The sequence below is a fragment of the Leucopleurus acutus genome, assembly GCF_964270905.1.
Source record: "Leucopleurus acutus genome assembly, chromosome: 9".
NCBI classification, from domain to species: Eukaryota; Metazoa; Chordata; class Mammalia; order Artiodactyla; family Delphinidae; genus Leucopleurus; species Leucopleurus acutus.
In genome coordinates this window covers 9,767,181-9,791,309 of record NC_139144.1, presented here as the reverse complement: position 1 = coordinate 9,791,309, position 24,129 = coordinate 9,767,181, and the positions used below count along the sequence as shown (strand labels likewise).

Genomic DNA, 24,129 nt, shown 5'->3' with positions numbered 1-24,129 from the left:
CTGGGTAGGGGAATAAGAGTACGGGTTGCTGGAGCCATTTACAAGTGCGTGTGAGTGTTTCAAAGCCCACGCTCAGGGCTTCCCTGGTGGCGCAATGGTTGAGGGTCTGCCTGCCGATGCAAGGGACACGGGTGTGTGCCACGGTCCGGGAGGATCCCACATGCCGCGGAGCGGCTGGGCCCGTGAGCCATGGCCGCTGAGCCTGCACGTCCGGAGCCTGTGCTCCGCAACGGGAAAGGCCATAACAGTGTGAGGCCCGCTCACCGAAGCCCACGCTCAGCCCCCTGGGCTGCCTGTCACAGAATTAACTTGCCTTTTAACTCACTGTTGAAACTGTCCCTCAAATCACTGGCGGCTGCTTCAGCTATCCCTTCCCTCAGGGGCTCCCCACGGCTGCGCCCACCCTGCGAGGACAGGCTCCCTGTGTATGTGGGGCAGAGGGAGCTTCGGGAAAAGCAGGCAAAGGGCCTCGGGCTGCCATCCCTCTGGTTACAGCCACAGGACAGGTGTTAGAGCAGGAAGAAGAAACCGGGGTGGGTGGGGGGACGCAGGGAGAGAAGGAGAGCAGGACAGAGACAGCGCAAGAGGCGAAATGGGACTTCACACTTTTTTTTTTTTTTACCTTGTCAGTCTTTCCTTTCTCTATCTTCTACCCCAACTCTGGCCCACGAAAGCAGATTTCCTCCAGTTTTAGGGGTCCTGGAGGGCCCTTCTCAGTGAAGCTACTTCCTTCCCAAAGTATAGCTACTGTCTTCAAAATCGCCCTTACTCTGCGTAGTGAATATTGTTAAAATTCACATCTCAACACCGTTTTGTGAAAGTTATTAGAATGTCTTAAATGAGTAACAAATGAATTAAGGAAGCCAATTCTGCAAAAAAGGTTTTCTTTTTAACAGTGTAGGAGAAGGAGCTAGAGGTTGAAAGTGAAGAGACTTCACAAATCACTTGTTTGCTGTACTTCTTGTGGTTATGGAAACAGGAGTCGACGTTACGTTAACAGACTGTACGTTAATTTGTAAACTGTGAAAATGAAAGATAACTTTGCCTGGTAAGCTATCATCAGTGTGTGAGACCTTCTGTTGCACTGTGTTAATACATCATCCTTCATGGAGAAGATACTGGGGTGGGACTTTCCTGCTGCGATGAAAGGAGAGGAGGCTGCCTGGTGAAAATGGGGTTGGAGAGAGTGCGCTCCTGGGAAGCTCACTGTCTGAACGCTTTTTTAAAAAGGCCCATGTTTGCTTTGCTTACTGTATATTCTGTGGGTTAGATACGAGAGTGGGGAAATGTTATATTTGACCTTTGTCCTTCGTGGCTGTAACACGAACTAAGTTCTCTAGATTTTTGACTCAGTAAAGGCAGTCGTTTTCCTTTTTCATTGACTGTTTCCCTAATTCACCGCTGAGCCCCTCCAGCTCCTCTTTCACTGGCTCTGCTTTGGGACAAGAGCAAGAGAAACCCACATCCACCACGGCAAGCGGAGGCCAGCGCTGTTAGCCCGGGACCCCAAGGGTGTGTCCACCGGAGCTTCCTGAGCTTCTACCTGCAGAGGGTTCTGCCCAGCTCCAGGCTGGCCCCTCCTGCATCCAGCCTCTTTCTAAGACTGTGCAGCCCCCTCACTGGCTAGTGAGGGTCCAGGGAAGGTGGAAAAAGTTCAAGAGAATCGCAAGTAAACACATGTAACAATACTCTTGTGGAGTATTTCAAAGAGTCCATAAAGTAGCAATCAGCAGTCGCTGGAAATAACCTTTAAATTACTTTGAGAGAAAGTACAGAAGGGGAGCAAGAGATTATAGAGTTCATAGAGCATCACAGTGTTAATCTCAGGCACCTTTACAAAGCCATTTCAAAGATGAGCTAGCTGGTGGAAGAAAGCGAACATGCATTTCAGAGTCAGAAGTAACCACGTGCTGGAAGCCTACCCCAGCCACGTGACCCTGAGCATCAGGCTGCTTCATGCCTCCGTTTCTTCACTGAAAGCTTGGCGAGCACAACACCTAGAGCAGCACAGGCCCGCCAGCGGCAGTCACTGAGACGGCAGGGGTAAAGCCATGAGCACAGGGACGGCCCCCGGTGGATGCCCAGGGACCGCAGGCTTCCGTACTTTCGGGGGCCGATAAGAGAATGGAAGAGTGAGTCTTCTCTACGAGAGAGAATTATACCAACTATAGCCAGAAGGAAAAAAGCCAGGAAAAGCGACCATTTAGAATGCGGTGATGACAGAGTCTAAAACAGAGCAATGTGCTGCCAACCACGAAGAAAGGTGGCTTCTGGCTTCCAGGCCTGCAGAGAGCTAGAGAATAAAGCAGAAACTCACATCAAGAATCTCCTTGTTGGCTTTTGGAGATGTGGCTTCTCTTAATTCCTTGATAGCCACAGGAATTTTAACCTTCTCGCCTTCTGGGATCCAGAGTCCCTGTGACGAAGAGAGGTGAAGACATTGGCTGGCAAGCGTCACACACGTAACAGGCGGCTCCTAGGCTGGCTGGGCATCATTCGTGACCCCAGCCCAAAGGGCGAGGGGCTCGAGCACGGCTCTGCACCCAAGGCCACCGGTGCTGGGAGTCACGACAGCTCAGCAGCTCTTTAGCTATCACGTTCCAGAAATCAGAGCAGTTAGACAAAACCCCTAAGCTCGTGCCAGTTACACAGTCAGTGTGAGTCATTTTGTCCAGAATTCTGAGATTCCGGGTCCAGGCCTAACTGCAATCAGACTATGCAATGGGGATGCAGGAGAGAGAAATGAAGAGGAAGCTGTTCTGAGCTGGGCTTTATGCAGATGCTGCTGTGCCGTGACAGGCAACCCTCTCTCAGACGGACCTGTGCCACCCACCCCTCGGAAAGCTCACACTGAACTCCTGAAAATGTCTGTGCCTGTGTACAGATCTCACCGCACCAGTTACTTGTCACTGGGATTATAAAAGATTTCCTCTGGACAACTTGAGAAAAACACTGGCTCTTCCTAAACGCTCAGTGACACAAAGAGCACGTGACCACGATAAAGACCACCGCGGAAGGCGCCCGGGACCCTCGGGGCGCTCACCTTGTACACCGTGCCGAATGCTCCGGAGCCCAGCACCTTGACCTTTTTTAATTCCGTCTCCTTTAAGATCCTCAAGAGAGCTTGGTTGGGAGCTTCTCCGCTGGGCGTCAGAGGCTCGACAAGCTGTGACAGACAAGAGGAAGAGACGATGCCTGCCGGGCCGGGGAGAGGGGTGGCAGGTCCAGACACCAGGGGACAGAACTCGCGGCTCTCCCTCCGGAGACAGGGACGCCTGTTCTAAGGCACTTGGTGAGACGCTCGGAAGGAACAGGGACTGACCCCTCCCCCCCTCAAAAAAAGGCATCCTTGAACAGAACAGCTCCTTTGCAATAAGCGCAATTTCTATTTCTGTGTCCGGGCCGAGAACACTTGGGGAAGGACAGAGTTCTGTGGTGGTCACTCTGCTAACCGGTCGGGCCCCTCACAGCCGTTTTGCTGTAGCTGCGGCGGGTCCCTCTTCTCAGGGCCTCTGGCTTCTGACACGTTGTCGGACACGGATGCCGGTTGAGAAACCACGGACAACACGGTCACAAACGTGGCTCCAAAAGGAGCAGCCGCTGGTGTGGACAATGGCATTTTCCAAAGTAACACCTCCTGAGCTCACGTTTCTGCGCGCCAGCCTTCCCCTTGGCCGGCCCGAGCGCCCGCCCCACGTGGGCAGCGGGCGCCCCGTCTTGGGAACCGGCCGTGGGACTTACCCTAGACACAGCTGCATTCCCCTGGATACAAGTACTAACATGTGCATGTAGTTGCTTATACCTGGACATTCAGAGATTCTTCCGACTTTTTCCTCGCGATAAAAAGAGCACAGTAATACATCTTCAAGACGCAAGCCTCGGGCTGCCGCGCCTCCCCGCCCCCTCGCGCGCGGCGCTCACCTCGCGCTCCTGCAGCAGCCGGCGCAGCGTGCGCTTGCGGACGATGCGGCGCCTGCGCAGAAAGAGGCCGACCCCCAGGGCCAGCACCAGGGCCAGCAGCAGGGCGCCCACCATCCCGGTGGCGATGGACGGAATCCTGGGCCTGGAACGAGGTGGACACACAAAGGGGTGAGGTTTGTTACCTTGGCATTTCACATATTTCCCGTACGTTCTAATAGCATGACGTCATTTAGGGCTAGCTCAGAAAGTGGAATACGGCGCAGCTTGTAAAGGAGAAAGGAGGGCGGACTTCGAGCCCCAGGGCAGGGTTTCCAACTTCCTTCAGTATAGGAGCCTGCTTTGTCGCATGTTTTACACTGAGGTATCATTTGGACTTCTCCCTACAGGATCATACTTTTCATCTGTTGATTAAGAAAACACATCATTTAAAAAGTAACTCAGGGCTTCCCTGGTGGCGCAGTGGTTGAGAGTCCGCCTGCCGATGCAGGGGACACGGGTTCGTGCCCCGGTCTGGGAGGATCCCGCGTGCCGCGGAGCGGCTGGGACCATGAGCCATGGCCGCTGGGCCTGCGCGTCCGGAGCCTGTGCTCCGCAACGGGAGAGGCCACAACAGTGAGAGGCCCGCGTACCGGAAAAAAAAAAAAAAAAAAAAGTAACTCAGAGTTCAGTCATGCTTTTCATATGAATCTGTGTGGCTCCCCGCAGTGTCTCCACGCGTTTGAGGCACGCCCTCCGTGACACTTGCGATGTCTGCTGGCCAGGCTGGAAGGAGGGACCCTTTCAAACCTGTGGAGACTTCCCGAGGGGTCCGGGGCTTTCAAGATGGGACCAGAGCCGTAGGAAGTGCTGTAGCATGAGTGTGGAGGGGGTGAGGAAGTGACAGGATTTCCACACGGACAGCAGAGCTGTCAGGGATGAGTGATGTCATCCTGCAGCCACCCCTCCCCCCATAGAGCTCGGGTCAACAAACACCCAAAACTCAAGTTCTAAAGCTCACGGGGAAAGAACCGTCTGAATTAGTAGATTCTGAATTTAGAATCTTCATAAAGCTTTTATTCTCCAGCACCTGTGCCATCTAAGCTTCTGGCAAACTTCATATTTTCAGGTAGAAATGTTAATGAATATCAAAGATTAATCAGTAGCACCGTTTGCACCTAAAAAAATGTGCCAGTGTTCTTACAGTTTTCTCATAAGTGGGTCAAATGTACTTCACGTAAATGGTATTGATGACACTTTCTTCTTAGCAAGTGCAAAAGTCATCTCCTGAGTTATACCATCTTCCCAATTAATGCAGTTTGAATTAATGGGTTTTTCCCATTTTGAAGGGGACACTGAAAGATATAAGGAATCATTTGTACAGAGTATGTGTTCCATGGGAAGTAGGGGGAGTGAAAAGAGAAGAAAAGAATTAAAAGGGTAAAAATATAACAAAGAATGGTCGTTGACCGGTTTCAGGGTGGGGATGTGACGGAAAACCTCATTACTAAGACGCTGATTGAAGCACGAAGAGAGGACGAAGCTTGCTGGTGTCCTCGTGGCTCAAGTGAAGAGGGGCGTAAAAGGAAATCTTTATCTTTGAGAAACTGCCCTATTTGTCTTTCATGTCTCACTTGATAGCAGGAGGGATCAGTTATCTTGGCTAATTCTTCGGCAAGAGACTGAGCTGACTGGCATTGAGGGGAGGAATTCTGTAAACATTACTGGAGACGGCAGAGGTTCCTGGACGTTTGGCTGCTGTTTGGGGATAACTGGTCAGTGTCTTGTGTATAATTCTGATTCTTCGATAGACATTATTAATTGGTAGTATCACTCTTTCCTGATGAATCTGAACAGGAAGTCCCAATTCTGCTTTTCTCTGTGCAGCATTTCAGGCAATGACGGCAAAGGGATCACAACTGAAATGCTGAAGGAAGTCTTGTGTTTAGGAAAGGAAGTAAGGGGAGAAAGTCTCACAAGGTGGAGCTCTGTCATTGAACAGACGGGTCATTCAAACACAGGTTTGTGGTAGGGCCAACTGGGTCAGCGAGGAAAGAGGAGGGAAGCTGGAAGAGGAGAAGGACCCAACAACCCTGGTGACCTAGGGAGCAGGGCTGCGTGTAGAAGTGCTGGGCCGTGAGGCTGGGTCCGTGTGGAGGGGCCCAGCACTCCTGTCCTGCCCTCCCCGCGGGCCCCAAAGCACAGCCAGCAGCGTGGGCAGGGTGAGCTCTGCTAGGAATGCCCAGGCTGGCCCAGGGTGAAGTGAGAACCAGCCAAGGCAGAGGGCCGTCGGAAAAGAGGGAAAGCACTACCCTCGCCCATAGCGCTCTTGGTTATTTCTGATCAGGTTATCGCGTACAGTGTCACACTTACCCACTCACTGCACAGCCTTCAGAACCGGGCCCAGCACAGCTGTAAGAATTGAAAGAGAAATACACATTTCGATCATTTTACTTCTTTAGAAACCTATGGGGTTTCTAGCAAGAAGCTATGGACAAGGGAGACGCTCATAGGGAGAGCTCAGCCAGTTTACATTTGAAGAGCTGATGGACAAGGGTAGTGACTGGACAGGTGCCCTAAGAGGGAACCACCTGAGTGTCAAAGGATTAAGGGGTCCTTGGGAAAGCTGGTGGTACCCTGCATAATTCTGCAGAAATGATTGTCAAATATCAAGCAAAAGAGGCCATATCATGCTATCGTTTAATTTTGTCAGAAAAATTATTCCTTGTCTCCCACTTGATTTATTATTTTTTGTTACATGTAATTAAAATAGGCAAAATTTCGTGTCATTTCGTTTAATTTATTGGCATAAAATTTCAAAGAAACCATCCCCTGACGACTTACTATAAAATGTGGTTCCGTTTAAAAGTGGATTTGCGGACTTCCCTGGTGGTGCAGTGGTTTAGAATCCGCCTGCCAATGCAGGGGACACGGGTTCGAGCCCCGGTCCGGGAAGATCCCACATGCCGCGGAGCAACTAAGCCCGTGTGCCACAACTACTGAGCCTGCGCTCTAGAGCCCACGAGCCACAACGACTGAAGGCTGCACGCCTAGAGCCTGTGCTCCGCAACATGAGAAGCCCATGTACGGCAACGAAGAGTAGCCCCTGCTCACCGCAACTAGAGAAAGTCTGCACACAGCAACGAAGACCCAACGCAGCCAAAATAAAAAATAAATAAATAAAATAAATAAAAGTGGATTTGCTTCAAGTTTGCTGACCCATTCCCTGGGGTAAGCAGACCTGCCCTGTGGGAAGGGCATGGCTTCTGGAAGCAAGCATGCACCTGTAACCTGGGCTTTCTCACTGCTGGCTGATGAGTCGTGGTGACCCCAGAGCCTTTCTAAGTGTTTCTTTAACAACACAAATGGGGAAGGCAGCGCGTTCGCTCTTAGTCATCGTTGAGACTATGTGTTTGATGATGCTGTGCACATCGCGGATACACAATAAAAGAAATGTTTTCTTATTTCCCCTCACCTCATCAATATTTCTCCATATTTAAAAAATTAAATCCATTTTTAGTACGTAATTCCTTTGGGAGAAGATAGAGATGGTAATAACAAGATTACGGAAAACTATATATTTTTCTACCAATGCTATATGCTCACAGACACACACACATATAGAAACACATTTATTTCCCAAAGATAGAAAAAACAGGAAAAATGTATTTATTTTATATAGGTAGTATAATTCTGTTTTTGAGAATCTGCTCTGAAATTGCTTATTTTGGGGAATATGAAAAAAATAGACTAAGTGAAAAACTAGCAAATTACAGTTTATACTATGTTTTGTAGAGTTTGCAGAGTGGTCCGTATAACCAGTGTGCTGGTATACCCAAAGGGAAAAATATGAAAAATCTTGAAATTCCTACCAAGGAGGTATTTGGTAAAGTTCAGAATTCATTCTGGATTTAAAAAAAAGAGTTTAAAAGTAGGAATAGATAACTGTTTCTTTAACAAGATAATAAGAATCTCACACTAATAGCAAATATTGTTCTTAATGGTGACTTATTACAGCCATTTCCACCACCATCAGATATAAAATTCTCATGTCCACTACCATTGTATCTGATATTATTCTAGAAATTCTGGCCCTTGTAATATGATCTGAAACTTTTGGAAAAGAGATACAGATACCATTACTGGAGATGATATAATTGTTTTCCTGGAAAATTCAAGACCATGAACTAAAACGCTAATTTCAAAGGAAGTTCAGTAGAGACCACCAATACGAGATGAATATACACCTCCTCCAAAAAAAATCAAAGGCTATCTTATATATTAGATATAATAAATAATAGATCTAATAAATGAGAAGATATACTAGAAAACAAGGTCCACTTCACAGTAGCAAAAATAAATATAAAATGTTTAGGCAGAACATGAAAGAACACAACTAAAACTTTACTGAAATATAAAAAAGAATATCTGAATGTATGAAGAAATTATCATTTCCTGACTGGGAGTACAAAATATTGTAAAAATGTTAGCCCTACTCAAATTAATTAATTGGCTTTAGTGGGGTTTGTATGTGTGTGTGTGTGTGTGTGTGTGTGTGTGTGTGTTAAACTTGGTAAAATATTCCAGATCACTTGCAACACACCAATGGCTTAGACTAAGATTAGAGGGAGAAGACAGTCACATGCAAACCACACAGGAAATGCCCAGGCTTCCTACATGTTAGCTGGGGAGTCAGCTGCCTGGGACTGAAACTCTTGGACCACAGGGTCATGGAATGATGGAGCCCTTCCATTTACCCTCATGATGGCTGAAACTCAAGAAGGAAGGTGAAACGACCGAAGTTGACCAGGGTACCAGTCATTCCCAAATCACTTGTCTCCAGGCCCAGGCTCTTCCATATAAATGCAGTTAAAATAGTTTTTTTGTAAAAACTTAGGACATACTCGGAAAATTTTCAAGACTCCTGATGTTTAGAAGTCTAACTGGAAGGTTCTGCACCCCTTCAGAACACTAACCATCACTGTCACGGTCATAATTACCACCGTCACTACCAGCAGGACTGGCACCGTTACCTCCTTCACCAGCATTATAACCGCCACCATCGTTACTGCCACCTCGTCACCAGCTCCGCACCGCCATCTGTGCAATCGCTGATTGAGTGCTCGTGTGGTCCACGCACTATTCTAAGTACAGTACATGCATTAACTCAAGATCTCAAAAATCCTGTGAGCGATGCAGTCTTATTATCCTAATTTATAGGTGAGGAAAGTGAAGCACAGAGAGGTTAAGACACTTCCCCAAGTCCACACAGCTAGTAAGAGATGGCTCCAGAGAAGAGTAACGGTGCCAAATAAAGTTGAGGATTATGAGAGATAGAAGGTAATGTGAAATATATGGGACAACTTCTTCTGATTTCTGATTTGACAATTCTGATTTGATTTCTGATTTCTGATTTCTTCTGATTCTGATTTGACAATTTCATTGTCAAATTTATCATGTTAGTAAATAAGATATATACGTTCTGAGTGCTTCTACTAATTACAGTCAAAAGTTTTAATTTCTCTATTAACAGCTTAGCAATCAACTAGCTAAAAGAAAAAGCACCTTTAGGCAACATTCCAGGCAATGTTATCTTCTATTAATTGTAAACCAATAAAAGATTCCCACAGGAATCCCAGTCATCTGGAAAGATATTATTTATATATATATATATAGACACCTTTGGGGACGGGGCAGGACCTCTGCTCTCGTTCCCCCTGTCCCTTATTCTTCTTGTTGGGACATGCTGGCACCGCAGAACAGGGCCCTGGCACGAGACACACCTGGAGAGGCTGAGAGGCTCTCCCGCCAGCACCATGATCTGCCCACGAGCGTATCATTGCTGCTGCCGTGGCCGTGGGTCCAGCACACCTGGAGGAACTGACTCAGATACAAACCTCTGTACTTGACTGACTGGAAAGTCCGGAGACATTTTCAATCTACAAATTTGCAAGATGGGAAGCACCCTGTTCTGCCTTTTCCTTTGCAGACCCAGAGCTTCCTGCACTCACCCGTAGGTGCAGCTGGGGTGGCACAGGTGACACACGTGATTGGCATCTGCAAACTTCCAGATCAGGGTGCTGTTTTCTCCTGTGACTCCAGCAGGGCAGGTCTTGACGCAGTGAGGGCCGTCGATGTTGTGGGCACACTTTACACAGCTGCCTGGTCCCTGCACCAAGGTGGAAAAACCGTTTCATAAATCAAACATTTACTTATGTCTCTCTCTCTTTCAGAATGAAGTAACTTTTTTTTTTTTTTTTTGCGGTACACGGGCCTCTCACTGGTGTGGCCTCTTCCGTTGCAGAACACAGGCTCCGGACGCGCAGGCTCAGTGGCCATGGCTCACGGGCCCAGTCGCTCCGCGGCATGTGGGATCTTCCCGGACCGGGGCACGAACCTGTGTCCCCTGCATCGGCAGGTGGACTCTCAACCACTGCGCCACCAGGGAACCCCCAGAATGAAGTAACTTTTTACTTAAAATGCTTATCATGAAAAAAAATCAAATGACGTGGAAGTTCTTAAAGTGGACAAGCTCTTCTGTGACTGTGCTTGCCTGATGTGACCACTGTTAACAGCTGAGAATAAAGTCTTCTTGACTTTAAATGTGTACTTTATATACATATATATATATATATATATATATATATATATATAACATGAGAGAAACTGTACTATGTGCTTTATTACATTTTACTCGATACACTGTGGACATCTTTCCTTGTCAAAGCATTCTTGATTGGCCTACATGTATATTTATATCCTTATCAGTCAGATGGACTTCCTTGTGAATCGTGTTTGGAGTTGAGGGGGCCTCTGTGGGAAGCTGGACTCACCAAGGCCAAGCTGAGAAAACCCACACCTACATTTCTCCAGTGTTGAGAAGGTGGCACATGGAAGTGCAGTGATGGCTGCATAATTAACTGTGCAACATGCTAAATTTGATTCTGTTGGTCCAATGTGAATGCGTCAGTAAAACCCACAGAAATGAATGCACTGGGGCTGTTTGGGTTGTGTTCGCACACTTCACAAAGGGCTGAAATAACGTGGGTAGGGGAGGGTCTGCCTGCTGGCTCAGTGCTCTCATGTCTCAAAGACTGAGTATTCCCAGAGCCAGAACAATCAGATGACTAAGTCAGTCAACATCACCAGTTATTTTATTTCACTGATGAAAATTTAACCGAACACCAACCTAAAAACCAGTGGTTTCCTTTGTAACCAGCCATTTTGGCAGCCTGTACCTCAAAACTGAGCCTTACCGTCTTTTGTCTGATTTAAAGAACTTCTGAGAAATGTTTTCCGTTACTAGATTTAGATATGGCTGTTGAAATTCAAATCCAAACAGAGCTCCTCATATAAATAAACTGAGAATTAACAACATGGGCACACGGGTGTGAGAGGGACTGCATTCTCACACTCTCTAAAAGATTATTACTGAACATGTAGATGTGAAACTGAATTTTGAAAACCTTTCCTTTGTGATTAAAAAATACTCTTCAGGGCTTCCCTGGTGGCACAGTGGTTGAGAGTCCGCCTGCCGATGCAGGGGACACAGGTTTGTGCCCCGGTCCGGGAAGATCCCACATGCCGCGGAGCGGCTGGGCCCGTGAGCCACGGCCGCTGAGCCTGTGCATCCGGAGCCTGTGCTCCGCGACAGGAGGGGCCACAACAGTGAGAGGCCCGCGTACCACAAAAAAAAAAAAAAAAAAAAAAAAAATACTCTTCAAATAACGATAAACTCATGTTAAATAAGAATTTGGTGATGTTTGATTAAGACAATAAAGCAATGAAGACAGATGTCAGGAACACTGAAGGCTGCCTGTGGGTGTGCCCCGTCCACAGGGCACCCTGATCTGTGGTGTGAGGACGGGCATCACCACGTGCGTCTGGGGTTGGACAGAGAAGGGGAATGCCCGTGCCAGCAGGGTATGTGCTGACGTCCCCTCAGTCACAGCCCCCGACGGCTGTGAGATGTGGACAGGGAGTGTGCTGGATGCGCGTCCCAGCAGGCACGGGGTGATGGGGCGAGGGTCATCCTTGCGGGCTATGGCTGACGTGTGGGGTGACATTAAACGTGCTCCTTACGTGTCCCGTGCAGGTCACGTTCATGGCCTGGGGCAGGCATTCCGGATGGCACTGCACGCACTCGGAGTTTTCAACGAACTCCCTGGGCTCTCTGACGGGAGAAGACGGGAAACTGGTCAGTGCCGTCCCTGGACACCCTGCTGCAGGATGCTGTCTGGGTTCACCTGTCTGAGAGCTCAGATGACACAAATCACCTCTCTTAGAAAGTCAAAACAGTTTTAGGGAGAAGTCGAATGGCCGGGAATCTAGGACTATACTGTAATGTAATAAACTGATTCTTGTCAGCGGAATCTTTGGTCATCTTCTGGAACAAAAACATCAGCTTCCGTTATAATCAAAACATCTTCCCTACATTTTTTCTCCAGGCGCAGTTTTTCAATATTAGATAAGCAAGGCAACACGTGGGAAAAAAAGAGAAGAAAACAGTCCTTAAGATATCAGTCCTTAAGATTTAAGATACCCCCTCCAATATCAGATTCATGGATATTTAAATTAAGCTGCAAAGAAATGGTATCTAGACTAATGCCTGGGAAAATGACAGACGGCTATTAAACGTTTCCTCAGTGGTTATTCCTAAAAACAGCAAGTAGGGAACACAGGCGTGAAAAATTTTGCTTGTACTATTTTAACCATTCCTCAAACTTAGATTAACGTTAAGCGACAAGCTGATGTTTGACTGAAAAGACACTGTAGTTGTGGCAGGTGTTAAGACGGCGGGTAATTAACTAGGCAGTGAACAAGGAGTGTTTACACCCAAAGACGTGGTCCGTGAGTCCTCTCAGGCAGACGGCATCAATTAAACCAAATACGCCGTGGGACTTTTTCCCTGTGCTTCTTCTCTGGGTTACCACACCTACTGCAGGAGCCAGCCTCGCAAGTGGAACAGGTGCTGCTGGGCACTGGGGTTCTCTAATGGGCAGACCCGGGCGCTACCGCCGTGGCTATTTTAATCACCTTGTCGCTTCAAAGAGACGTCAGCACTGAAGACATGAGAGCTTAGTGTCTGTTTGCAGCTGTAAGGACTGCACCAATATTTCTTACTTGTTGAAACAATACTATCAATTATGCAAATTACTGTTAGGCTAATGAGCCTATCAGCTAAAGATTCTTACAGAATTGAACTTGGTCTTCTCATCCTGCTTCCGAATATTTCTGATCTGAGCTGTAGCCCAAGCCCTGATCGTGAAACAGAAAGGAAGATTTCCTAGAGCCATCTGTAACTCCTACGCTCTTCTCTATCATGAAATTTCTTTTTCTTTAAATTAAAAAAAAAAAATTGCCTCTGCCCGTCTCTATCCTTCCATTTTACTTTCCTATTAATTTATTTTAGTCATTATTTGTGGTCATTCAAAGCCTTACTCAATATCAAAATTCCTATAGAATCAACAGACTGTACTTTTTATTGATTGCAATAAATTCAACAAATGTTATACAACTGTTTATTTCTTTGTCCATGGGTATATTCGAAGTTATTTGCACTGTTCAGTGTGTCTTGAACATAAACAAAAATTAACCAGGAGCTGTGTTTTGACACAGCAGGAATGCTGTGCTACAGTGGCCATGGTCTTGGCCATCTGAACCATGGAAGACTGTTCTGTTTGTCTTGGGAACATTGTGCAGCTAGGAAAAATATAAGATATTTCCAGATAGAGAGAGACTCTATAAATTGGATTGGATTAAGTCATGAAAAAAGTTTGTTCACTTCCCTTTGTGATTAACAGTTGTCAATCACACAAAAACAAAGGAAAAGGAAAATAATCCGACTGATTAACCATAAACCTATAAAACAATCTTAAGTCTTATTTTTTTTAAATCAAAACATAGGGATTAAAAAACAAAGCCTCTTACCCCTTTAGAACGTTGCACTTCTCCACACACTCCCTGCCACGGCTGAAGTTTCGGCAGGACATGCAGTCTTCGGGTTTCGGGCCCCAGCAGCCCTCTGACGAACACAGCGGGTTACAGACGTGGCCCATGGCCTCTGCGAAGACAGGGTGAGCCACACGGGTCAGCCAAGGAACAGTGGCCAAGGGCCCTGTGGGTGAGGTGCTCAAACACATGCTGGGCCCCCTGGAAGAAGCAGTGATGCAAGCACAAAAGGGCTTCCGGAGGCCCACCGCAAGTCCCCTTTGCCCTGCTGGGGTCTGAGTGTACCTGGATGAAACACTCAGAGCTGCCAGAACGGCACGGGAAGCGTGTGGCTCCTTGCCGTGTGCGAGGCACACAGAATCTCACCAATTCTCTCAACTGCACTACGGTGTGGGAATCATTATTACCTCCATTTCATGCATGAAGAAGCCAAAGCCCAAAGATTTACGTAAACTGATGAAGGTCTCAGAGCCAGGAAGGGCTCGAGCCAGGATGTGAACTCAGGTCTGCTTCTGCCGCTGGCCGGGATCTCACAGCACAGGCTATGCCGGTGCAGGCCCCGCTTCAAAAGCTGACTATGGCTCAGAACTGGAAATGCCTGTGTGAAACAGTCATCCCATTCCGGTGTGTGTGTGTGAGTGTGCGTGTGTGTGTGTGTGTGCACGTGCACGTGTGTGTCTAGCTACAGTCACTGGGGATGAAATGAGCAGGGAGGAACACACAGCTAAAATGCAATATAACTGGGGGAAGAGGGGTGGGTCGGGATGGTGGGATGAACTGCCATGTATACACTAATATGTATAAAATAGGTAACTAATAAGAACCTGCTGTATAATAAATAAAATTAAATTTAAAAAATGCAATATCATTAATACTAAATTTAGTTCTGTAAATTCCCAATAATTGATAGCCTAGACTTCAAGGCAAGTTCATCCTATGAAATGAGAATGATCTAGAAACAATTCTGATGAACTCCACAGTTAAGAATATACAGATTTCTTTTAATTTGCTTCTTCATGAATGTAAAAAGTAATTTTAAGGTTTGGGAATGGTTCTTCAATGTTCTAAATCAAAATAAATGACCCGCTGGAACCATCTCCACAATGGACCAAAGTGGTGACTCACTGCACTCTTTTTCACTCCTGTTGTTTGTAATTTTGGTTTTCTGACTTGAGGTCCCAAAGAGTTTTTTCCAGTTTATTGTATCTGCATAGCACAACTTTCGGTTTCCTGAAATGATCACATCTCCATCACTTATCTCCTTGAGGGAGCGTAATCCCAAGGACGTTATATCCAGGCCAACAACCGCCAGAGAAAACTGACCACTAAGTTGGAGAGAAGAAAAACAATGTCGTGAAAAATTATGAAAACACAGCATCGCTAAAAACTTTGCTTTTCTGTACCACTTTAGATTTACCACAAACTGCCTTCCACGGGTTGTTAAGTCATGTTGTGGAAGGTATGTACTGCAACTTTGGCAAATTGCAAGTGCTTTTTAAAGCTAGTTCAGGGAGGAGCTAGTTCCTTGTTCGTTTAGTATCTCTAATCCCAGTGGCAGACCAGGGGCTGAATAAATGTCTTAATGTCATTATTTGATTGGCTGCATTTTAATTTTGCCTGGGAATTGAGAACATGTTCTAAGTTCTCAAATATCCAAATACACTTAAGAGATCACAGGTTCATTTTTCCATCCATCCGTCTACCCATCCGTCCATCTATCCATCCACCCATCCATTTATTGAACAAACGTTTGAGGTAACATGTGACTCATTCTAATTCTAGGTTAAGTGTGTGTTTCCTATTCTCAAAAAACCTTTTGTCTAGTGATGACACAATCATATGAGTAGATAATTTTAACCCAGCAGGGGTACCGCGGAGGCGAAGAGTAGGGGTCTAAACAAGTCTGCGGAGGGGGTCTCCCGGAAGGGGTGAGGCCTGATTGTCAGGACCCCGGGAGCAGGAACTGTGATATTTTCTTTGCTACCCAACCCTGTGCTAGGATCCTACGGGGTGATCAGTACGTGTTCATCAAGTGACCAGGTGGAAGTTATTCCGACTGAATGGAAGGAAGTCCTGAACCACCTGCAGGAGAACGTGACAGGCACTGAGAACCATGAACTACTGCTGGAGGTGGGCGGGGCCTGGGAGGGGGGCCTGGGAGGGAGGAAGAGGCCAGAGCATGGACCACCTTAGACACCACACGGAGGAGGTTTTTGTCCGCAAATGATGGGAAACCATAGGAAGGAGATTTGCACTTTTAGGAAGCTCACTGGACACCAGGATGTGGAATGGGCCAGTTGAGAGTACAGTAGAGAGAGTGATAATGAAGGCGTGAGATGACAGAAGGCAAAGCATAATTTGGAGACTCCTTCTTCTCCTTGTTTCTTTTTCTCTCCCCACCCTTTCCTCCCTCTGTCCTCCCACAGCCTGGCTCCTGTGTATTAGACCTGCGCCCCTGCTGTCAGGAATCCCCCCAAACTGTGCCCAGGGGAGGCAAGCCAGCAGAGACAAAGCTGAGGTCTTCCCTGCAGGGCAGGTTTGGCTTTGCTGAGAACCAGGGGTCACACTGCCCCAGGAGGGACGGTCCATCCTTGGACTCCTCAGCAAATGTGAAAAGGAAAAAAAGTCATCTTTATCTTATTTACATCCCTAAAACTAAGCTGAGAGGTATATGCTAGTCACCCAAGAAAACTAACCTAAATCTCTCATCTCTGTATGAACTTTGGGCAAGAGAAGTATTCCTGAGAACTCGGAGCACAGGGGCCTTTCTGGGAAGTGATATGAGCTGCCAGTTTAGCATCAGCGATGCAAAGCCACGACGGTTTTTGGAAAGTGATGCTTATTTCACATGTGCTGTCGTCTGACTTTCTTTAATATTGCACAATATTGTGTAGCCCTCTGAGGAGTCAATTATGGGAAAGAGTGCTCGGAACCAGACGGTTTCCAAGGCAGGTTTGAACAAGAAAGTCCCAAACTTCCCCTCACCACAAAACTCTTCATTACCCTTATTACATTAAAGGTGCTTGTGTGTGTGTGTGTGTGTGTGTGTGTGTGCACGTGGGTGTGTGGGTGTGTTTCACTCTTGGAGCTGGAAAAGTGGACATCCTGAAAGAAACACTCCATGTTAAACAGCCTCTCAGGTCCCCTGAAATGACTTGCTGAAAAGGATGTGTGACCTCAGTGCTGTTCTTGCCAAAAGTGCAAAACCTCAGCTGAATCAGGAGAAAACACTGGCTATCCTACAAGATGCCTGACCAATACTTTTCAAAAGGGTCAAGGCCATGAAAGACAAGGAAGACAAAGGAACTGTCACCGATGGCAGGGACCAAGGAGACGTGACAGCCGCGTGCAGTGTGGGCTGACGGAACACACAAGGCGTTCACGGAAAAACTGGCGAGATCCCAGAAAGTCTGCAGTTCAGTTACTACCGATTTCTTTACTTGATTCTTGTGCCATGCTGATGTAGGGTGTCACCATCGGGGCAGCCGGGTGAAGGATGTGTGGGAACTCTCTGTAGTGTCTCTGCAGCACCTCTGTAAGTCTTATTTCAAAAACAAAAAATAAGGGTCTACCAGGCTTTGGCTGGGGTCCACTTACTGTTGCTTCGTCCTGCCACGTATGATTTCCAGGTTCTCAAAAGCATGGAGGCCAGTCCTGTTTGCAGGCCAGGCCTGAATCAGCAAAAACCCTATAAGGCAGAAGGAAGGTTCAGGCACACACCACTTAGAAATGTCTATTCTGTGTGAGACATTATTGTAGGATTTTCAGGAGTGTCGATGAGCAGGAGAGGTGAACGTTCTTCTCGTCATCTTCCCGAGCACACGCACGCATGCGTCGCTGCGCACCAGCCGCCGCCCGACTCTCACCCCGCAGGCTGTGCTCCAAGGGCGAGACCCCAAGCAGGCTGCCGTGCTCAACGACAGCGGCCAGTGCCGAGCTGCAGCGCCCCAAGGAGGCTGACGTGGTATCCTTATTTCGTTCCAATTCTCCAAACAACCTTGCTATTTAGTCTGATTATTTCTTTTTTAGGGATGTCGGAAGTGGAGTTCTGACGGGTCCCGGGCCCAGGCCTGCCGGTGGCAGAGCAGGATGTGAAGTGCGTCTCCAGGCCTGGGAGCCTGCTGTCCGCTCGCCGCTGCCCCCCTCCCTCTACCCACCACGTCCTGGGCTGGTCCTCGGACGGCTGGCCTGGGCTGGGCCGTGAGAGAGCAGACATGTTTGCACCACGTCATGAATGACCTAACTCTTTGCTTAAAGAGCTCACCTCTCGAGTGCAGGGGAAACTGCATTTTTGAAAAATATCGAAAAACTGATTACTCATGAATGGTAGAATTTCAGAATAAATGTTTTTATGCCAAAGGAGAAGAAAATACTGCTAAAAGTTCTCTTCATAAAACACTGATTTCCTGTTTATGTTCATATGATATGTTAGCGGCACACACCTGTTATTTCCTTTACAGTTTTTAGAATGTCCAGTTCCTTTGGGTCCAGAGGTGGAGTACGTGTGAAGGAATCACTGAAACAAGGAACAGGACGATCAGTAACAACCTGCAGGTGAACAAAGCTGATTTCGTTTTGTTCTATATTATATCAGTAACTTAAAAATCTTTACTTACCCCTTAAATGCTACTGGCAGGATATGAAGGTCTCCACTGATCGAGGTGCAATTTCTGAAGTGTTTAATATTTGTAGCATTTATGGAAAGTGTATCTTTAAACTCACCAATTCCTATTCCGTTACAAACTGTAAAGATAAGGGAGGTGTTTATTTCACTCGCATTTGTTGAATTAAGAATAGCTAGTGTTCCACAGGCAGAGGGGAGCAGGCAGGAAACTGCAGCCGTGGGAACTATTGCCGCCATGCTGTCATTCATTCACTCAACAAACACTGCTAGGCCTGCTAGGGCCCGGGGACCATGGCGGGGTTGGGGCTGCAGTGGTTACAGGAGACGCCATGGCTGTCCTCAAGGAACCTGCTTTCTCCTCCTCATTTTCCCCACTTGGGCCAGAGTACAGTTGCTCCTGAGGACTCCAGCTTCCTCTCCATGACAGTGTGCCCTGCGCCGTCAGTGCTGTCCTGTGCTCACCCGCGTGCCCCTACTGACCCTCAACGCCTCCCCTCGCCTAACTGGGCCTGCGGCTTGGTCTTCTAACTGAAAGAAACAATATGCATAGATATTTTTGTTTTTAATGGAAAGAGCAAGATGCATTCGTCTGAGAAAACCTTGAAAACACAGAATAAAGGGCAACAAAATGACAAGCAATTCTCCTATGTACCTATGATATTTTAGAAAATTTCCTTCTAGCTATCCTCCATGGTTATGTCACACTAGATATGGAGCTGTTTTTTTTTTTTCCCACTTATTATGCTGTGAACATTTGTCCTGTCATTAAAACCATTCACAAACATGGTTTTTAATGGCCGTCTGATGTTACATCATAAGAAATACTGGAAAAACTCTTATCAGATAAACTGCTTTTCTTCCACAGCGTTTACTTAAGCCGTGTGCTTTGATCTGTGTCCTATTGTGACGTCAGTCTCAGATGCCTTTTTCCACACTCTGAGCCCATTTATGAATTTACATTCACTCCCGAATTTCCATCTCAAACGCCAGTTCCCTCCAAAGCCCATTTATCTGTTGTGGCTCTGCTTCTAGAATTCACAGTGCAATCTTTGGTACCTCTCTTTCAGACTGTATCTTACTTTGAAGAATAATCATGGAAAATCTCATTGTTTTTCAATGAGGTTTTGAAAGGGGAGGATGAAAGGATGAGGGTGAGGTCCTCCCCTGGCCTCACCCAGGCTTCCCTGGAGACAAGGTCCCCCGGTCCCTCCGTCTCCCTCTGCTCCACTCTGTCCAGAGTCCCTGCTGCTTGGGTTGCCACCTGGCAGTGGGGCCTGTCCCATCAGCCCCCCTGGACCTCCAGGCTCGCCTTGCACTGCATCTGCCTCGCTGTGGGTGTGGGAATGGGAGGGCGAGGCTGTTTTAGGATTCCAAGGCTCTGGCTGACAACAGAGTGAGGCTGGCTTCCGCACAACAAGCCCTGAGGCAGATGCCTGCCAACGGGGACTTGCCATTTAATTACAGGTTCGGAAGAGATTTCCACATGTTTGAAAGAATATCCATGCTCTCTCTGTTTAGGTGTGATGGTGATGGTGGGGTTACCTGAATTCCTAAATTTGGAGATAAATTACACATTCACCCCTAGACCGATCAGATTTGGAGAAGTTGTAGACCATCAACACACGCATTTTCCAAACTTTGTTTTCCTGGCATCGCCCCATACCCGAAGGGATCTGAGTTGGCCACTACTCCAGGATATGAACTGGGGGTGGGTAGAAAATAGAGCATAATGATTACAGGAGCATCGAAGTGTTTGTTGAACACAAAACTAACAGAAGAAAGACAAAAATCATCTCTGATTTTATTGATCCATTTGAGGATGCTGATGGTATAACCCTCTCTCTCTTCAGGGGCTTAACTCTTCTACTTCCTCTGTGCCAGGCACTGCCCCAGGTTCTTATTTTCTTCCTTCCATGTCACCTCTGCCGGGAGGTCTCCTGGAGCCAAAGGACACTCATCTCTCAGGGCCCCGACACCCCTGCGACACAGGAGCTACAAGGCCAGGTGGCCAGAGAGACCCGCTGGGAGCTCGTGGGTCTGTAAAGTGGGGATGGTAATGGCACAGACCCCCTAGGGGGGCTGGAGGGACTCGATGACGTGGAGCACGGAGGCTGAGTTTGCCCCGTGAAAGAACACACGTGCAATGCAAGAGCACAGAGGTGGTAATCAGTTTCAGCTGAAATCACAGATGCTTCTTAGGGACGGTGGCCTCTGACGCAGATGTTCAAGATAAGCAGTTATTCATTGAGGCATTTTTTTTTAACAGCAAAACAGCGGAAACAATCTAAATGACCATATACAGGGAGACTGGCTGGATAAATTATGGTAGAGGGGATAGGATATAGGGGATTATGGATAGGGTTCGGGGAGTGCCCAGCAGCTGCAAAGTAGGATGAGGAAGATTCATACGAAGTTATCTGGAGTGATCTCCAGGGTATGCTAAGTTTAGGTGGCAAGGTACAAAGAGTGCAGATGCGGAACTGGAAGATGTGGTCTAGGCCTGCCACGTGCCCAAAGGACTCAGGTGCCAACTGGGGAGGCTCCCACAGGCCACATGGGAGACAGTCTGGACATCAAAGTGAATGATGACAGGAGGGATTACCATAAACTGAATAAGAAAAGGATTCAATGACCTCACGTGGGTACTGAAAAAGCTATTTTAGAAAAGAATGTCAACTAATAAATGTAGAAGACGTGATAGAAATAGGAAATCACTCCTTTATAACCACCAAGAAATCTGACTGACGCTACTTCAAGCAAATCATCGAATTTGTCATCGTGGTAACGGGATGAAATGGCTGTGCCCCCTGGTGGGACGCAATGAGGGGAAATGCTCCTGCCCACCTGAGTCCCGCCTGGAGGAAAACCATGCCCAGGCCAGACGAGGGACATCCTGCAAAACACCCGGCCTCAACTCTGCACAGCATCGGGGAAAAGGGGGCTGAGAAATGGTTCTGATTTAAGGAAGAGCATGGAACCCACAGCCCTCAGCTGGACTCTGGATCGAAAAGCAGCTAAAAAGGATGTATTGGGACAGTGGGGGAGTTGAAATTAAACTGAAAACTAGAATTGCACTGAATCTATGTTAAACTCGAGATGAGAGTGAAGCCGTCTTTTGTTACTTAGGGGAATGTCCCGTGTGTAGGAAAGTGTGCTGGCAAATGTAGGGTGAAGTGTTATAACACCTGTAATTGTCACTGGGCTCAGAAAACACACACACACACACACACACACACACACACACACACACAGACACAGACGCAGAGGGAGAGCAACGTGGCGATTACTGAAAATTGGTAAAGTTAAGTGCAGGGCACATGGGTGTTCATTACACTATTCTTGCAACGTTTCTGGGTGTTGTTTGAAAAATTTCTCGATAAAAGATAAAGTACAGGATAAGCAGGGATAAATTGGCATTGAGGACACCCAGAAACAGGGCAGAGTGTAAAGGAAGGGACACGTTTCCGAGCCTGGAGATCCCCTCACATCTCGTCTGAGCGTGATGCCCAAGGTCTGGGGGCAGGGAGCAGAGACAGCCCCTCGCCCGCACTGGGCGGCTTCCCACCTTTGCCACAAGGTCCGTCGCACTTTTTACACTTGCGGACGCCGTCCTCCTCCACCTCCTGGCTGTCAGAGCTGCAGGCGCGGACGCACGAGCCGTGGTCCGTCACCACGTAGTTACCTGGGGGACAGTGAAAGGAAGGTGGTGAAGGCGGCACCAGGTGTTCCTGGGCCTCAGGACCCTCCATGATGGGCTGATCCTCTGGTTTTGTTTACTTTAAGGACAAAGAATGAAAGGCTGCAAACAGGGAGGGATGCGGGGTTCACGGGTTCTCAGGGCCTCCCCGCCAGGCGCAGTGCCGGGCTGCTCGGGGTGCTGCCTGCTCTCTGGTCACCGTGTTCCCCCCCTCCCTGCAGCCTGTGCTCCCGTAGGGTCTACCTTCAGGACTTGCGCTTGAAGCTTGACTATTGATTAAAAAATGGGAAGCTACACAAAGACCACGCTTCCGCTGGGGCTGCCACACCCGGGGCTGCCCTCATCCCCTCCGGCCACCGTGGGTGGCGGTGCCCACGCTCGACACCAGCCCCGACGCCGGTCACTGTCTCGTGGCTGCCGTGTTTGTGTTAATAACCTATTAACACAAATATCAGTCTATACTTTTCAGGAACTCTATGTGTTCCTTGCAACTTTCCCAAGTGGATCCTCAAACCTATTGGCTGGGCATCTGTCATTTTCCTTCTGAAAACTGTCTACTTTTGTTCTCTGAGGCTCTGAGTGGTTTCCTGTGGACTTTAAACGCTGCCCGTTAAGCTGTCTCTCCAAGAGTATATGTCTGTGTCATGACTGTGGCGACTTTTTCTTCGCTTGTCCTTTACCTTACGGTGGTTTATTATTCTAGTTGTGTGTTCTTTTTTCTGTTCCAAATGGATAAAATTTCATGTTCACGGATCTGGTAGGGCAAACCTCCCCCTCACAATTGTTCTTAAACATCTTTTTTCTTTTTCCTTCATCTTCCCTCTTGGAAATCAAGATTGGTTTCTAAAACAATTTAATGAGACAATTCTACACTTCCTCTACCACGAAATAATTCATGTTGCCATTTCCCTAAATACCGGAGTCATCTGTAAAGCACAAATTGAACTAAGCAAAACCCAAGCCCAAATGATTAAACAAAGCCAACTGACACGCAAAAACCCCTCTGCAGTATTCCTAAGGGCACAACCTTCACCAGATGTTTAACCACTAAAGAAGGCAGGTCTTCTAACTACTCTCTAACTTAGGCCTTTTAAACACCTGCAAAGAGCTAAACGGGAAAATGGCCCAGTGGTCATGGGTCTGTGCCCATCAGATGATGGGATATTCTGGGCGACCACGGCTGGGGCTCAGGACACAAGAACTGACTTGAGGTCGGAGCAGCAGCCGTCCCCTCACCTGCCTGACGCTGAGGCGGACACAGGGACCCAAGGACACGTGAGTGGGGGACACGGGGATGCCAGGAGGAGACAGAACAGGTAACGGGGTGCCTGACAACGAAAGGGTCCCCACAAGGGGCACTCACGGGGACACTTCCTGACACAGGTGGCGCCGAAGCTGTACTTCCCCAGCGGGTTGACTTTCATCTCGTAGGTGGTGGGGTCGTACAGCATGAGTGGCGGGCATGTGTCCTTGCACGTGGCTCCGTCCCGGAACCTGCGGCAGACCTGTCAGGGGAGGGGCGGCGGCTGTTAGACTCCGTGCGGGGAGCTGCGGCCGCGGTTCTCTGCGTCCGGGTGTTTGGTCAGAGCACACACGTCTAGCAAAGCACTCTCGGTAGAGTCAGAAAGACCTTTCTCTTAAAAGCATGGTTTTTCTTAAATCCACTGTCCCAGCTGTCAGAGTTTACAGATTATGATGAGGGAAAAATACGTCTCCGTTAACTTTCAAAACCAGGCAGGAGTACACACACGAGAGTAGTTAACTCTACGGTGAAATTATTCTTCGGCCTAACTTACGTCAGGTTTCCCTCCTAAACGACACTTGAGGATACATTTTAGAATTTATTGCCAAACGCAGAGAACCTGGACTAGGGGGTGTGGTGCAGAGGGGACCAGACCACGCACAGAGGGGCCCTGACCAACAGCCTCGGGCCGTCTCCTTCCAGCCACACATCAGGACC

The 24,129-nt window shown here is 47.8% G+C and overlaps 1 protein-coding gene across 2 annotated transcripts in view; it reads right to left on the bottom strand.

Annotated features, from left to right (window-relative positions):
• EGFR (epidermal growth factor receptor) overlaps nucleotides 1-24,129 on the bottom strand; it is a 190,014-nt gene that overhangs the window by 25,377 nt on the left and 140,508 nt on the right. For both annotated transcript variants that reach the window (XM_082846492.1, XM_082846493.1), the window contains exons 7-19: nucleotides 23,533-23,674; nucleotides 22,038-22,154; nucleotides 18,465-18,591; nucleotides 18,291-18,364; nucleotides 17,446-17,536; nucleotides 14,974-15,173; nucleotides 13,828-13,960; nucleotides 11,980-12,070; nucleotides 9,909-10,066; nucleotides 6,271-6,309; nucleotides 3,922-4,063; nucleotides 3,044-3,166; nucleotides 2,318-2,416 (exon numbers count right to left, since the gene is read on the bottom strand). In XM_082846492.1, coding sequence (XP_082702618.1) covers nucleotides 2,318-2,416; nucleotides 3,044-3,166; nucleotides 3,922-4,063; nucleotides 6,271-6,309; nucleotides 9,909-10,066; nucleotides 11,980-12,070; nucleotides 13,828-13,960; nucleotides 14,974-15,173; nucleotides 17,446-17,536; nucleotides 18,291-18,364; nucleotides 18,465-18,591; nucleotides 22,038-22,154; nucleotides 23,533-23,674 — 1,536 coding nt within the window. The remainder of the gene's footprint in view (nucleotides 1-2,317; nucleotides 2,417-3,043; nucleotides 3,167-3,921; nucleotides 4,064-6,270; nucleotides 6,310-9,908; nucleotides 10,067-11,979; nucleotides 12,071-13,827; nucleotides 13,961-14,973; nucleotides 15,174-17,445; nucleotides 17,537-18,290; nucleotides 18,365-18,464; nucleotides 18,592-22,037; nucleotides 22,155-23,532; nucleotides 23,675-24,129) is intronic.